Source organism: Talpa europaea (genome assembly GCF_964194135.1).
Source record: "Talpa europaea genome assembly, chromosome: 14".
Lineage (NCBI taxonomy): Eukaryota > Metazoa > Chordata > Mammalia > Eulipotyphla > Talpidae > Talpa > Talpa europaea.
This window is the reverse complement of record NC_140082.1, coordinates 6,871,497-6,888,240: the sequence shown is the minus strand read 5'-3', so window position 1 is coordinate 6,888,240 and position 16,744 is coordinate 6,871,497. Positions and strand designations below refer to the sequence as shown.

The window sequence follows — 16,744 nt, the reverse complement described above, 5'->3', positions numbered from 1 at the left end:
GCCCAGGCAGCGGGAGAAGCAGAAAGAGGTCACCGCGGCTCTCAAAGCCCTTCCCGCCTGGCGGAGGGAACAGCCCTGGCAAAGAGTGGAAATGGGCAGTGGCAATGGGTGCCTCCAGTGCAGAGGTGCGCCCTGGGCCCCCGAGAGGGCGCGCACTTGCCCTTCGCACTTGCCCTTCGCCAGGCAGGAAAGGGGCGCTCCAGGGGCCCCGGGAGCTGGGTCTGCCAAGGGCTATGGAGCTGGATGTACCCCACGCTCAGTCTTGTTTCCTACAGAGCTGTCGGGGGTTGGATCGGGCCCCCCATGCCAACACCTGAGGGCCCCAGCCATCCGGGGGACCTCAGCAACCCCCAGTTGGGAAAAGCGGGGAACTTCCCCAGCCCAGAGCCAGGCTTCCCCAATGGAGACGCTTTGCTGCCCCCTGGTGGCAGCAAAAATTGCTCATTTCCCCTCCAGCTTCCTGAGAGCACCTTCCTGGGAGCACCTTCCTGGGAGCACTTTCCCGGGAGCTGGAGGGGGCCAAGAGGATACCAGCACCCACCCTCCCACCACCCTCCGTGTGTCCAGACCCACCGGGAGGCTCTACCTCCTTCTCCAAAGTCCCCCCACCACCAACTTCCACTCAGAGCCATATCAAAAATCAGTTTGGGCCTCCTGGCAGCTATGACCGTAGGCAGATTAGGCAGACTTTCTGGGCCTCAGTTTCCCCACATGTTGAAGAGGGATGGTTTCTGCTTCTCAGAGCCTTCATGCCCATTAAAGAAGACAATGGCTAGAAGAATTACTGCACCTGATAAAGACCGGAGATGTTGGCCTCGCCCTCCCAAGCATGAGAAGGGACAGAACACCTCCCCCGCTCCTTCCTGAGCAGGTTCCCATGCAAAGGAAGCCCAGTTAGAAGCTCAGCATGGCCGGACCTCCTCAGACACCTGAGCTCTCAATCTTTGACTCTGTTGTCCCAGCTGTGTGACTTTCAGAGAGTGGCTGTGTGCACTCTAAGAGCTCATGGAGGTGGAAACCATAGACCCACTGGAGTTACTGACTCAACTCAAAAAGGGTTTATTGGCCAAGAATGCAGGGGATCCAAGAGAGCAGTTCAGGAGGGCTTCCTGTAGGAGGCAGTCAGCACAAAAGCACAGGACAGCATAGAGTCCCCACAGCTACAGGGGGGTCCATGAGCCATGTGGGAGTTTTTGTTGTCAGGCCAGCACTCCCCAACCAGGAGCCCTTAGTTCTGGCTCAGCTGGGCTTTCAGAGCCTGCAGTTCTTGGCTGTTAATGCTGTTGCCCCCACACACGATGACCACAACTGAGGCCAGGGAGGGGGGCAGGCGACCCTCAGCCTGGAGCGTCCCCAGGAGGCCTGAGTAGATGGCAGCCAAGGCTGCCCCACAGGCAGGCTCCACCAGCATCCGCTCATCATCTGTGGGGAGAAGAGCATGGAGGTGGAGAAGGAACCAGTTAGTGCTGGACAGGCTTTGAGCCATCCATCCACCCATCCTCCAACCATTCATTGACCCATCCAACCAACCATCCATCCATCCATCCATCCATCCATCCATCCATCCATCCATCCATGCACTCATCCATCATTTGTCTGACTCTCCATCCATCAATCTGACCATCCACCCCTCCATCCATCTGCCTTTCATCCATCTATTCATCCCTCAGTTTCCTCTATCCATCATTGGATTGTCTGTCTGTCCATCCATCAGTGTGTCTGCCAATCAACAGATCCATCCATCCATCTAGCCATGCATCCATTCATCCACACAGCCATCCATACGTCCCCCATCCATCATGTGACTGTCTTTCTGTCCATCCGTCAATGTGTCCATTAATCATTGTGCCCATCCATCCATTTCTATATTAGTCATCAATCCATTGCCCCATCTGTCCATCCATCTATCCATCTACCTACCCATCCATCCATCCATTGTTCACCTTTGCGTTCACTCATACATTCATCTATTCATTCAATACACATTTGCTAGGTACCCAACTCCCTGTACTAGGAAGACCCTGGGGACACAATAGCGAACAAGATACATCAGCCCCACCCTCACAGTGTTCACAATTTAGATCATGACTGGTGTGTAGGAAGTCTCCAATCCAGGTGGAGATCTGGGAAGGCTACCTGGAGGAGGTGCCATGATGGCTGAGTAGCCCTCCAATATGTGAAACTGACAGAGAGCAGGGCCAGGGCTGGCAGCCAGAGAAAGGAAGAGCATGCAGAAGTCTGGGACTAGAGACAGCACAGTACTTCACCCCCACCCCTCGCAGCTACTCAGCGTGCTCTTACTGGGCATTTTCTGCCACCCAGCTCTGTGATAGGCGCCAAGGACACAAATAAGCAAGAACAAGCTCTCCCTAGGGGATCAGATTGGGGGGGGGCCCTCCAAGCCCAGCCAGAGGCAGTTCTCACCCACCTAGGAACTGCTGCACCGCGTTCACAGCCTCCACATCCTCCACCACCTCAGAAAAGATCTTGAACTCCTTCACGCACGCCAGGGCCCCCACAGCCACCGTCTTGGCCCCCAGGCACTTGGCCACACTGCGAGAAGCGGCAGGCAGGGGAGTGAGTGCAGGGGAGCAGGGAAGAAGCAGGTGTCCTGCCCACACAGACCCGGGGCCCCTCCCCCATCCTGCCTGGGCCAGGGCTCAGCATTACAAGAGCCTAGCACACAGCCTGGCCCGGGAGGGGTTTCAGAAATCACATATCTGTGAATGATTGACAAATGGGCATCATCCCTCAGACTCTACTACCCTGATTGGGCCATTCCTGCAGATTCCAGAAAGCCAAACAGAGAAAAAGACTTTTTTTTTCCATTTTATTCATTAATAACTATTTAGCACGTCTATACTGTAGTTGGTGTTTATTGAAGCTTCACCAGGCACTGGATGCATGGATTTTCTGTTTTAATCCTTACACTCGCCCTTTGAGCTAGACACCTAGGAGCTCCATTTTACAGGTGAGGAAACTGGAGCTCAGAAAGGTTAATAATTGACTCAGGGACATGCGGCCAGTCAGTACCAGAGTGTGGATTCAAACCCAGGCAGTCTGGCACCGGGTCTGTGCTCTTTACCTCGGTGCTGGAGCCCCCTGAGGTGGGCAGTGTTCCAGGCCCAGTAGGGAGCACAGTCTGGAACCAGGCTGTGGTTTCAAACCTTGGCTCCGCACTGTGTGACCTTAGGAAAGTCACTTCACCTCTTTGATCCCATTTCCTCACCTGAAAAATGGGGATAATGGCAGCACTTGGCTCATGAGGTTGTCATGGGATTGACTGAGTTAAAACTGTAAATGCTTAGACTGGAGTCGAAGTGGGCTGTGGTTATTATTATCTCCTTACTACAAAGCTCAGTCTCGGGGACAAGCAGCAGCAGATAAGGAAACAAGGGAAGAAATAAATAACCACCTGCATGAGGAGGACGTGGGCAGGGACCCTCCCTGGCACAGGCCTGCAGGAGAGAAACCAGCCCAAAGCAGAGCAGGGTGCTGGGGCTGCAGTCTGGGGTGAAGGGGACCTTCTTGGGCAGCCCCTGCCCCCACCAGTTAGGACTGGGAGGCCCCAGAGCAGCACCACCCCCACCCTCCAGGCCCCGCGAAGTCCCCACCTGTGCCCACCTGGTGATGTCCGGCAGCGTGACCAGCCTGCCCGCCTCAACAGCCGCATTGAAACAGTTGGCCCCTCGGGTCTCCATAGCGATGATGGGCACGTGCTGCCAGCCCACCCGGGCCAGGCCGGCAGCCACCCCAGCCAGGAGGCCCCCGCCCCCCACCGCCAGCACCAGGGCCCCTGGAGGGGTCCGCAGCACCGCCTTCAGCTCCTGCACCAAGCTGGCGTGGCCTTCCCTGGAAGGGAGGGAGCGAGGGGAAGAGGGGAGCAGGGGAGGAGCAGGGTAGCCCAAAGGCTCAGCCCCCACCAAAAGCCAGGGTGAGGGGAGAGGGGCCCCAGCAGCTCGTTCCTGCAGCTGTCATCCATTCCTCCCTCCACAAGCGCCAGGAGCTTTCTCAGACTTTATCCACGTACTCTGCTCCGGCAGACAGCAGCTGGCACACGCGGCTCGGGGGACCCGCAAGTCACCCACATACCACGGGCCAGCCTGACTCTAGGACCTCTGGGACCCTGTGTCTCTGGCACCTGTTGACAGGGTGATTTTGGGCAAGTGGCTTGTCCCCTCCGTGGCTCAGTTTCCTTGCCTGCAAAATGGGCTTAAAGCATCTACCTCCAGGGCTTTGGGGAGAGTCAGTGGGTTACATGTTACCTAAAGCAACACTCAAGAAAGAGGCTTTGTGTCTAGCGTTCCCATTTCACACCCTGGAAACTGAGGCAGCGGGGGTAAGATGCTGTGCTCAAGTCACATGGCTCCCCAGTGGCAGATGTGGGGTCTGAACCCCAGTGTTTCTGGCCCGGAAGCCCCTCCTCCTCTGGCCCCTGTGTCCCCCACACTCAATGGGAGAACGCTGATTCTCTGGCTCTGAGCCCCAGGGGTGGGGGCCCGGCCTTACCATATCAGGGGGTGGTCAAAGGGGGGCACGTTCACCCAGCCGTCCCTCTTGGCCAGCTCTTGTGCCCTCAGGTTGGCCTCGTCCCAGATCTGAAGAGATACCAGCAGCCTCAGAAGACCCAGGCTCTACCTCTATGCACCCCCACTCATGTTCCCTGCATAGAAGCCCCTTGTCCCCCCTGAGAAGATCGCACCCCAGGAGGCCTTTGGACAAGGGAGATGAGGGCCAGACCGGAACCCTGCCTGCCACCAGCCCGGAGCCCCTGGGCCATCAGGAAGCCGGGACCAAGCGGGTCCCGTGTCTAGAAGGCCCAGCTATGGGGGCCGCTGGCTGGGCAGCACCATCGGGGAACCATCACTGGGTGAAACAGGCTCCCCTGCTCTGCTCTGGGGCCCTGGGCTCCCCAGGTCATCTGTTCTCCCATCATAGAGATCAGTGTGTCTCCCCAACAGTCCTCTGAGCTTCGTGAGAGTAAAGTCCATGTCTAATTTCCGCTGTGTTCCTAGTTCTGTGTAACAGAAGGCAGGCGCCCAGGAGGGGGGAGGGGGGGAGGGGAGGGGGGAGGGGAAGGGAGGGAGAGGGAGGGGCGCTAGAGACATGAAGTGTCGGGGGCGGCTCTTGGGTACGATGGGCATGGGATGACTTTTAGTTTTAATTTTGATGGTTTTTAAAAATCTGCTTTCCAGGGATGATTTTTTTTCCTCTTCCCAGGAGGGGAACAAACTAGGAATTTGCGTCTCTGCTTCTTCAGGAGCCGAAGGTGAGCAACATCCCCACCAGGGCCCCTGTCCTAGGTGGGGGCGCAGAATGAGGACTGAGGTTGCATCCTCTCCCTTTAGAGGAAAAGATGTTGCAAAGTGTTGAAGAAGGCAGTGCTGATGGATAGTGGGGTGCAGGGAGCCAGACCCGCTCCTGGTACCCCCAACTTCTTGTTTCTCCCAAGGGAGTTCTTTTCAGGGTGGAGAAGGGAAAGTAGGAGGTCTTTGCCCTCCACACACCTCCCCTTCCTCACACCTGTCAGCTCCACCACCCTGGAGAAGGTGGAGTTCTCGTCTAAGGTCAGCAAAAGGAAAAGGAGACAATGTCTTTGGCGTGAAGTAGGGATGAAGGAGAAACAGCCCTTCCAGCTGGTTTCCCCTTCCTGGGGACATTACCTTTCCAGCCATCTGAACCTCGGCTCCCTCCCCCTGCAGCCGCCTCACCACCTGCTGGGAGGGGCCTTCTGGGAGCACGATGGTGGCAGGGATGCCCAGTTTCCGGGCAGAGTAGGCAGCAGCGATGCCCGCATTGCCCCCTGTGGAGGCAGGAGAAGGGGGTGCAGTGGGCAGTGTTATTTTCCAGTGGACACACCCTTCCCCTCCCCCTCCAGTTCCCCATGGGAGTCCCTCCTTCCCCACATGCATGTACCCCTTCTCTGTGTCCTCCCCCTGGCCCCAGAGATGGACATGTGATCTCGATTGAGCCAATCAAAGAGCTGAATTGCCTGACCCGCGATTGGTTCACAAAGGAGTACATGACCCAAGCTGGGTCCAAAAAATCTATGCATGCACTGAGGAGCACCAGGGAAGGGGTGCTCCCCTTTCACTAGGATTGGTAGGACAGTAGGAGGCAAGCCTGGGGCTCCTGGCAACCATCTTGTGTCATGATGCCAGTATGAAAATAAATCTATTATAGAGGAAAGAAAAGTCAAGAGGAGAGCTACAGAGGAGAGCTGCTGGATCCAACTGTGCCTGAAAGCCACATCCTAGGGATCTTCCATTCTTAGAACCTGTAGCCTAAACCTGTATGAACTGAAGTTCTGTCACTTGTACCACAAGTCCTCATGATGAAAAGAGGGTTGGGAGAAGACATACAAAGTGGCCATCTGACCATGGCCTCAATGAGACTGGATCTTTAAGGAGAGGTCCGGTCCTAGCCATCTACTGCTGCTCCAGCCATCTCTTCCTCCCCCGCACCCAGCCCTGAGATCCCTCATGAAGTAAAAGGGTCACCTGAGGAGCACACGAGGTGTTTACATCCCTTCTTGGCCACCTGGGACGAGAAGAAATGGCACTGGGCGTTAATCAAGAAGAAGTCATGGAGGACTGTGTGGGATGGAGATGGCTGCTCCCCATCTCTCTCCACCTCTCCCTCATCCTGCCCAGTTCCCTCCTCTCATCTGTGCAAGTTCGCACCCCCCTCTGCCCTCATCCCATCCAGCCTGCACCTCTTATCGCTCCCCTTTCCTATACAACCTCACATCTCCCCTCCTGCCCACACATCCTCACCTCCTGGCAGAAATGCCCGATGCCCCGGATCTTGAAGGAGCCAGCCGGCTGCACATTCTCGTACTTGAGGTAGACAGGCACACCTGCCACCTGGGACAGCGCCCAGCTCTCCAGCAGCGGTGTGACCACGTGGAAGTGCTCACTCATGGAGGCCTCCATTCCGACAGCACCCAGACGACCTGCAAGAGGACACGGTGTTGCAGCCCAGGCGGCTCCAGCCAAGTCCCTTCACCAGGATGAGGAAGAGGAAGAGGAAGGTGAAAAACCGCTCAGCTTGGCCCTAGCTGGCTGCCAGGCCATGAGACTCCAGGTGTGGATCTATGCCTCTCTGAGCCTCAGTTTCCCCATCTGGCCAAGAAGGTTTGGACTAAGGGCCTTTCACTCTGTAACTGCGGCTGACCACAGTGGTGGGGATGTAGAAATGGCCAATACGGAGTGCTAAGTGGAAGAATTCACTCATCATTCATTCATTCATTCATTCATTCAAAAAACATTTATTGAGCACTGATTAGATGCCAGGCAGTTCCCAATTTGGGAACCCAGGGATGACATATCAGAAGGGGGGCCCTGCTTCCTAAGAGCTGATATTTGGTTGGGGAGACAGAGTCACAGCATTTCCTACAGGCCTGACTTGAGAGGGTTTATTTTAGCAAGGAGAGTCAAGAAAGACCTCTCTCGAGACTTTTTAAAAACTTTGATTATGGAAACTTTCAAGATAGGAAAGCATGGAGGACTGTGAAAGGAGCTTTGCAGCTGTTGCACACCCCTGCCTATGTAACTTCTCTCCTCTTACTCGTATTGCTGTTATCTGATAATGATTGGTGTGTTTTCCTCCTGTGTTGTTTCATCTGTAAATATTTCAGCATGTGCTTTCAGGGAAAACTACAGACCTTTTTTTCTAGTAAGATTTACTTATTTCCTTTGACTTTTCACTTTTGAATTGAGGGCCCTGCCAGCTCATTACATACATTTCAGCATCACGATTCCACACGTGTCTCTTGCAAAGCCACCGCCGCGAGTCTAGGTGGGACCCAGCACCATACGGAAAGACAGAATCCTCAGCCATCACCACACACAGTTACAGCATTCTTTTTCTTGCGCAATGAGAACTTTCAAGATTTGCTGTCTTAGCAACTATCAAATATGCGACACAATATTATCAGTTCTAGTCCATGATACTCTCGGGACGTATTTCTTTTGTCAATGGGATTTCTACCTTTCGACCACAAAGAAATTTTTTTTTGCATAGAAGATCCAGAGTGTAGGCAGGAGGTGTGGGGCTGAGAGGATTCACTGGAGACAGAGTGGGGAGCAGAACAGGAGGATCTACTGAAACGCACTGCTGAGGGGAGCAGCAGGGAGACAGGAGAGGTCTGCTGCGCCATGTGGGTCAGTTCCTTGGCTGGGGATTGAACTCAGGCCATGGTGGTGACAGTACTGAAACTTAACCCCTAGGCCAACGAGGAGGCCCCCCACAAAGAACTCTTCTTAAACAATGTAACCACAAGATTTCACAGCTATGCATGTGTCTCTAGTAACTGAATCTTAACAAAAAGTGGGCTACTTTTATTCATTTATTTATTTTTTAAAGATTTATTTATTTTTTATACAGGAACCGATGTACAGGCTAGATGCGTGGGAGGGTGCAGACCTCTCCTGGTGTGTCCGCTGCTCCCCTCAGCAGTGTATTTCATCAGTCTGCCTGTTCTGTTCCCCGCTCTGGCTCTGGTGAATTCTCTCACCCTCCCGCGCTTCTGACTGTACCCAGTGCTTGTATAAAAAAAAAAAGTCACCCACTGGGTGAGACTGGCCTTCATGCCTCATCCTGGCCCCCTGTGTGCTATTTCCTCATAGCATTGAACACTAACTGAAGTTTGTGTGTGCGTGTGTGTGTGTGTTTAGTTTGGTTTTACATTACTCAGACAGGTAGTTGTGTGTGATGGTTAAGAGTCTTGGACTCTGCTTGCAATCCTGTCTCTATCACCTCCTAGCCCTGCTCCCAAACAGGTTATTTAGCCTTTCACCCCAGTTCCTTTATTTATGCATAAATAAAAATAAATCTTTTAAAAATAAGAATAAACAAAATGCCTAGCCTACGTCTGGCACGTCCGCTGCAATTATGTTTGCTGTTATTAACTCTACTATTCTGACTCCCATTGTCCCTGAACCCAAGCCCACTTTGGCTTTTGCTCACTATTCTATGCTCAGCACAGAGCTTGGTTCACGGTTAAAGGTCAATAAACACTTGCTGAATGAATGGATGAACGAATGAATGAATGAAGCAAGCAGAATAGGTGCTAGGAACGCTGGCTATGGGACCTGGCAGACCTGCTTGCACAGTCTCCTTGTCTTACCCCTTAGGAACTGTGACTTTGTGACTTCTCTAGGCCTCAGTTTCCCCTTCTGGGGCCCTCAGCACAGTGCAGGGTACGTGGGCAGGCACAGGGCACAGCAGCCATCATGCTTCTTGGCCTCAGTGAGTCTGGCACTGTCGACTTGCAGACTAGAGGGCGAGAACATCCAAGTTGCAGACATCTCTTGGGGCTCCATGACCTGGGCAGGGTTCATCCTCAGGTGGCCCTGCCTATAGTAGTGAGCCCTGCCCCTGAGAGGGGGAGGCAGGAGAGGGTTCCAGGTCAGAGGCTGTGTTCCTGACACAGGCCTCACTGGACAAGCTGGACCACCCTCGGTTAATACTTCTAGAATGTGCCACATCAGCTCTTCCTTCCTCTGGGTGGCTGGCAGCATCTGGGGGCAGCAGGAGGGTCCTGAGCTAATGTTCTGTAGCTGAGGTTCTGGGATTAGCAAGCACAGCGGCCTGTCATCCTGGGGGGCTGAGGGATAAGTGGCCTGGTGGGAGCCGTGGCTAGATGGGGTGGGTCCCTGATGAATGGAGTATGGGCAGAAGTGACTGGGCATCATTTTCAGACCTGACCCATGAAGAAGCTCTGCCTCTGCATCCTCTGCCATCTTCCCCACCCCGACCCTCGTGGTACCAGCTGACTGCTCTGGCCAAGGCTGTGTGGGAAGCCACAAGGGAAATAACACCCCCCAGTAGCCTGACCCTGGACACATCCAAGGAGAAACAACCCTCCACCCACCCCTTCCTGGTGCTGATCAAAGTCCCAAGACAGAGAAATTAACTGTTAATCTGATAAACAATGAGATTTCAAGGGTTATCGGTTATGGAAGTCAATGTATTTTTTTTTCTACCAGGCTCATGTTAGGCAAATATTGGAATATTGTACTCCCCTATTCATTAACCAAACTAAGACCCCTATATCATAAACACTTCAAGCATCACAGACATGAAGATCCTCGCCTCTGCCTGGAGCTAACCACACATATCTGTGGACAAAGTTATCACACAGTGCATGCTCTGAAAGGTTTCCTTTCTGTTTCTGTTTTTTTTTTTTTTTTAAGATTTATTTATTTATACAAGCACTGGGTACAGTCAGAAGCGTGGAGGGTGAGAGAATCCACCAGAGCCAGAGCGGGGAGCAGAATAGGCAGACTGACGAAGTACACTGCTGAGGGGAGCAACAGGTGCGACAGGAAAGGTCTGCGTACCATGTGGGACCCTTGCCGGTGGCCGGGGATCAAACTGGCACTGCAGAGGCTGCGGGCAGCCTTGCAGCCCAGCGCTCAACTGCTGCGCCACCAGGGGAGGCCCTGCTTCGTTCTTTTTAATGTTAGCCTGACATTTCATAACACATGCACACTGGAACCACATGAGTTATTTACTGTTGTTAACAAATTACCACCAACAGGGCAGTTTAGAACAACACATGCGTGTTATCTGAGCTGGGAGGGTCCGGAATCCGGCAGGGGCTGGGCTGGGCGGTTCTGGCTTCAGTTCTCTCCTGAGGCTTTCCTTAAGCTGGAGCTGCGGGAGAGTCAGCTTTCGGGTTCCTTCCTGGGGAGGGTACAGGTAGGTTTCCTCCTGGCTGTAGGCCAAGACTTGGGTTGCACGCTCCCCTCCTTGGGCTGTCTCAGAGCCCCAGGATGTGGCAGCTGCTTCCCCCAGAGTGAGTGGTGGGAGCCTAGGAAGGAGCAGAGAGACACGGCACAGGGCAGGCGCTCTGCCCCTGGTACTCAATCTGGCTCTGGCGCAACATGAAGGAGCTGCCCCAGCTGAACACCTGGAATCAGGCAGCACTGATTGGAGTGCGGGGCTCTCTTGGAGGCTGCTGCCTCCACTATCTGCGCCCACCAAGGAAACACGGAGATTTCCTGTCTCCGTTCTGTTACGGGGCAACCTCATCCGCGCACTTAAAAGGCACTTATAATAAGACTCAACTGCAGGCACACACCGAAAAGTTAACAAAGGGTTTATTGGGGCTTCCCCGGTGGTGCAAGGGGTTAAGTCTCAGTGCTATGAAGCTATCACCAGCCATTACAGCACGATTTCGATCCCTGGCCAGGGAGCTGACCCACAGGGCGCAGCAGACCTCTCCTGTCTCCCCGCTGCTCCCCTCAGCAGTGTATTTCAGTAGATCCACCTGTTCTGCTCCCCACTTTGTCTCTGGTGAATCCTCTCACCCCCCCGCACCTCTGGCCTGTACCCCGATGGCGCGGGCCATGCTGCTCATGCCGTCTGACAAAGGTCCGGGCATGGGGAAGATTTCTGAAAAGTCAGAAAACTTGGTGCTGCTTCCTTTCATTTGTGGCAGTTATTGAAACCATGGAAATTTTCTATGTTTTAGGCTAACACAACGAGTGTTGGCATCAATGCCAGTTTCGGGAGGGCACACCTCAGTCGTTTGAGAAAAGCACCTTCTAACATGATTGATAGCGAAACGGTTTCCAATATTCCTCCACGTCCTCCAATTTATAATTCTGTTACTATGAGTAACATTGAGTTCTTGAGCAAGCCACGCTTGATAGAGCTCTTGGAATCGAGCCCGGCAAAAGTCCCCCCACAAGAGAAAGCCCCTGAGTTGCCCTGGGAGGCAAAGGGGTCCGAGAAAAACACACCACATATTGTTCCCAGGGCACCGGGACCCCCTGGTTCTATATGGGAAATAGGAAGCCGCCCTCGATTTTACAATGCCTGCTTAGCTTTGCTTTAGTTGCCTAGCCTGAATGTATAAATCACGTTGAGTGTGGCACCTGTTTCTATTTTCTGAAGAACATACATCACCTAGGGAAATATGTAACCAAGTTAATGTAACCAAGTGACCAAGTTAATCATAGACTAGGAAAATTAGAAAAAAGGACCGTGCGTTGTTAATGATTTCTAAAACAACGCAGAAGTGAAATCACATGCTTGCATGATGTAATGATCACATAAAGAATTTCTGATGTATAAATAAGGGCCCGCTGAGACCCGCAGCAGGAGATACTTGCACCCTGTCAAGGGTCTGGGTCTCCTCATTTCCCCTCCCCTCATCCCGCCACTTCACCTACGCCGCCTCGTCCTTGCGGAAACCCGGCCCCAGTCGGAGCTGGACGCCGGCACCCCAGCTCTTATATGCATACATAAAGAGTTTATTTACAACAGAGGGGGAAATGAAGAAATGAATAACTCAGGGAGAAAGGAAGATTAGTTGGTGAATGTGTCCTACCAGTTCCGCTGAGCTGGAACCCCAATAGCACGCTGAGAGCTGGTGAAAAGCAAGAGCCAAGAGACCCCCAAAGCCCACATGTCTAGGAATATATCAAAGCTGGCTGCTTAACTCCACCCTCAGTTCCCAGCAGTCCTCCTGTAACAGGGTGGTGCCCAGGAAAGGGGGAGGCCCCGGGTTTCCTGCCCCACCCAAAAGGAGGGTGGAGCTGAGCAGAGAGAGAAGAGGCTGCAGAGGAGACTGAGGAAGGAAGGAAGCAGAGTGGAGCCAGGAGACCTGGAGGAGGCACGTGGAGCCAAGAGAAATGTGAAGAAACTGCGCTTGCCTTTGGGTCGTGCACTGGGTGACACAGATGTGGGTGAGACTCGTGGGGAGGTGACAATGGCGGTTTTGGTCTTGATTTTGATTTTGATTTTTTTCCTCCCAGACTCTGATCCTTTTCTGTGGGTCTCCCCGGGAAGGTGCTTTAGACTTGTGGCAGGTTTGGGGACTTGCTCTGGGCCAATCCTACTTGGATGGACTTTTACCCACGAGGGGACGGGTAACTTTGGGTACTTGATTGAGAAGCTATATTCTTTGCCTTTCCTGTGTTGTTTCTTAATTGTATTAAAGTTCCTTTCCATTAAAATCTCATGTTTTGTGTTGATGCGTCGGATGGCAGAACCTATTTAGAGCAGGCAGGTTTGTGGGGTCTGGGGTGCCTCTTTCTCTGCCCTGTAACACTTCCTTCAGTTGTATCTCTTTGGTCTGGAGTGGGAATGGGGTCTATAAAAACTGTGTTTGTAGAATTTGTTCAGGGCATCTTCCCCCCACCAACAATTCTACTGTGTGAAAGTCCTGCTCACTTCCCTGACATCCCTGAGAGAGGAGGTTTTCTGTCAGCTAAGCTGCCCCAGGCCCTTTGCACAAGCCAGCTCATTGAGTTCTCCCCAAACACAGATCCTCATGGAGCCCACTTTGCAGATGAAGGATCCCATGGCCCAGAGACCCCTCATCTCAATCCCATGAGGATCCAGCACCCTCAGGAACATGACCCTTGGCATGAGTTTCCTCCATGGAGGGTGAGCTTCCACAAAGTTGAGGAATGCAAATGACCATGAACCACAGTAACAAGTCTCACCCCCAGAACCTGCTTTAAGGAAATAAAAGGTGTTAGAAAAGAAAGGAGGCCAAGAGTATCAATCAAAAGAGGGCTTTATTGAAAGACTGTGAGATGACTACTCTGTAGGCCAAGAGTCGCACCCCATAATGGAAGAGAGAGTCTTTATAGGGTCCAGCTACTTCCAGAGTTTTTTCTGTTGGATGGGGGTCTGCTGGAGTTATTTACTGCCAGGGGCAGGGGTCCTTCATTGCTGTTAGCTAATCTCTGTTGGCTTATCTCTGGTGCCTCGGGCAGCTGGGTTCTGGGGCAGTGACTGGTTTTATGAGGGGCCTGTGTATGCTCTCTTCAAAAGGTGGGCCAGGACTCCCATCATAAAGATGAGGAAATTGAGGCCAGGAGTGACAGAGACTTCCCTTAGGCTGCACAACTGCCCAGGGGCAGATTAGGGGTCACACCCATGCCCCCTGGTTCCCGGATCTTTTTTCCAGAGTCCCGCCGGGAGCAGGGGCAGGCGCAGAACACACATCGCTCAGCCAGTCTCCAAAGAGACAGCTTGATGCTTTCTCTGATCACACAGAAGAGGAAAAGAAGGTTCTGGGACACAGGCAGGCCCTGGATGTGAGTGATGGGGGTGGCCAGGACTCTGTAGCAGGGCCAGAGGAGAGAGCCTGGGCTCACAGGAGAGACTGACTCCTCATTATTGAAAATTCATATCTTTGAGGCAGAACCAGTAAGAGGATGTGGGTTTCCCTTTCAAGCACTGTGCCTCACATGTTAATTCAGTACAAGTGAACAAGGCAGGAGAGGAGGGTCAGACAGGCTCCAATGCGTAACTTCCGATGTGTAGCTTAACCTCTCTGGGCCTCTGTTAGGAGGGTTGGTGAGAAGCTCAGCAAGTGGTGAAAAGGCTCTCTGCAGTGTTGGGAGGTAGAATCACTTCTTGGCCAAATGAGGAAGCAAACCCAGTACTAGCACGGCTGATTTGATCCATCACACCATCAAAAGTACCAGTGGCAGTCTACGCAGCTCAGCCTAGAGGTTGAGGGGTTGACCAGAAGGCCATACCATACTAAGCCTGCAGGATGATGGGTCAATATGAAAGCCAACCATAGCTCAGCAGGAGGCTGAGGAGGTCCACCAGCATGCCAACTCACCTCAGCATGCGGGCTGAAGGGTCAACCAGCAATGCGGCCCCACTCAGCCTAGAGGCTGTGGGGGTTGACCAGCAGGATGGCCCCATCACAACATGGAGGCTGAGGGGTCGACCTGCAGGCTGGGATCAGCCCAGTCTGGAGGCTGAAACATGCAGCCGGGCACCAGCCCAAACAGAATTGAGTGGTCGAAGTGAAAGACAGGCCATCACAAGTCTGAACTGAGGGTGAGGGAATAGACATGCAGGCTAGCACAACCACAGTTGTGCTGTGTGAAGGGTCAACATGCATTGTGAAGGTTCCACCTGCAGGCCGGCCCAAATTCTCCCTGGAGCATCAGCATGTCAACCAGCAGGCCAGACTTGCTCAGCCTACAGTGTGAAGGGTTGACCTGCAGGCAAGCCCCACCTTTGCCTAGAGGATCAGCAGGTTGACAGGCACGCTGGTCCCAGCCCAATTTGGGGGCTGAGGAGGTGGACCTGAAGGACCGCCCCAGCCCAGCCTGTGAGCATAGGAATTTGAATACAACCAGGACACTGCCCATCCTGGGGCCTAGAAATTCGAACTTAAATGCAGGCCTTTGCCCAGTCTGGAAACTGAAGAGGTTTAACATCAGACCTCCAAAGCCAGCATGCAGGCTAAGGAGTTCGAAATGCAGGCGGTCCCAGACCAGACCAGAGGATGAGGAGGTCCACAGGCAGGCTGGCACCAGAGCAGCCAGGAGGCTGAGGAGGTACACCTATAGTCGACCCCAGACCAGCCTAGGGGCTGAGGAAGTCGACCTGAAACCCGGCCATAGCCCAGCCTGGGGGATGAGGAGGTCGACCTGCAGGTTAGCCCCTGCAAATCCTGGGGGCTAAGGAGGTCGACCTGCAGGCCAGCCCCAGCCCACCCTGGGGGCTGAGGAGGTCTACCTGCAGGCCGGCCCCATACCACCCTCTGGGGGATGAGGAGTTCAACCTGCAGGCTGGCACCAGCCTAGCCTGGGGGTTGAGATCGACAGGCAGGCCAGACCCAGCACAGCCTTGGGGGCTGATGAGGTCTACCAACAGGCCCACAACTACGCAGCCTGGGGGCTGAGGAGGTCAACCTGCAGGCCAGACCCAGGACAGCCTTGGGGGCTGATGAGGTCTACCAACAGGCCCACAACTACACAGCCTGGGGGCTGAGGAGGTCAACCTGCAGGCCAGCCCCAGCCCCAACCAGGGGCTGAGGAGGTCGACCTGTAGGCCGGCCTCAACCCAGCGGGGGGCTGACATCCACAGGCAGGCCAGACCCAGCGCAGTCATGAGGGCTGATGAGGTCGACCAACAGGCCCACAACTGCCCAGCCTGGGGGCTGAGGAGGTCGACCTGGAAGGTGGACCCAGCCCAGCCAGGGGGCTGAAGAGGTCAACTTGCAGGCAGGCCCCAGTCCAGCCTGGGGCTAAAGAGGTCGACCTGCAGGCCGGCCCCAGCCCAGCCTGAGGGCTGAGGTTGACAGGCAAGCCAGACCCAGCGCAGACCTGGGGGCTGATGAGGACGAGCAACAGGCCCGCAACTGCCCAGCCTGGGGGCTGAGGAGGTCGACCTGCAGGCTGTCCCCAGCCCAGCCTGGGGGTTAAGGAGTTCGACCTGCTGGCCTGCCCCAGCCCAGCCTGGGGGCTGAGGTCGACAGGCACCCCAGACCCAGCGCAGCTTTGGGGGCTGATGAGGTCGACCACCAGGCCCACAACTGCCCAGCCTGGGGGCTGAGGAGGTCGACCTGCAGGTTGGCCCCAGCCCAGCCTAAGCTGAGTTCGACAGGCAGGCCAGACCCAGCGCAGACTTGGGGGCTCATGAGGTCTACAACAGGCCCGCAACTGCCCAGCCTGGGGGCTAAGGAGGTCAAACTGCAAGCCAGCCCCAGCCCAGCCAGGGGGCTGAGGAGGTCGACCTACAGGCCAGCCCCAGGCCAGCCTGGGGGCCATGGAGGTTGACCTGCAGGCCGGCCACAGCCCACCCTGGGGGATGAGGAGGTCGACCAGCAGTCCAGACCCAGCCCGGCCTGGGGCTAAGGAGGTTGACCTGCAGGCTGACCCCCAGCCCTGCTAGGGGATGAGGAGGTCAACCTGCAAGTTGGCTCCAGCCCAGCCTAAGCTGAGGTTGACAGGCAGGCCAGACCCAGCGC

General features: G+C 54.5%; 1 protein-coding gene across 1 annotated transcript; it reads right to left on the bottom strand.

The window, feature by feature from the left end:
- Positions 1-1,228: 1,228 nt before the first annotated feature.
- On the bottom strand, positions 1,229-6,935 carry SDSL (serine dehydratase like; the record flags this gene model as incomplete). Its single annotated transcript, XM_084253198.1, has 7 exons — positions 1,229-1,422; positions 2,429-2,553; positions 3,625-3,852; positions 4,510-4,598; positions 5,664-5,803; positions 6,501-6,540; positions 6,777-6,935. 7 exons carry the CDS (start codon positions 6,933-6,935, stop codon positions 1,229-1,231), a joined length of 975 nt encoding a protein of 324 aa, XP_084109324.1.
- Between the last annotated feature and the right edge of the window lie 9,809 nt (positions 6,936-16,744).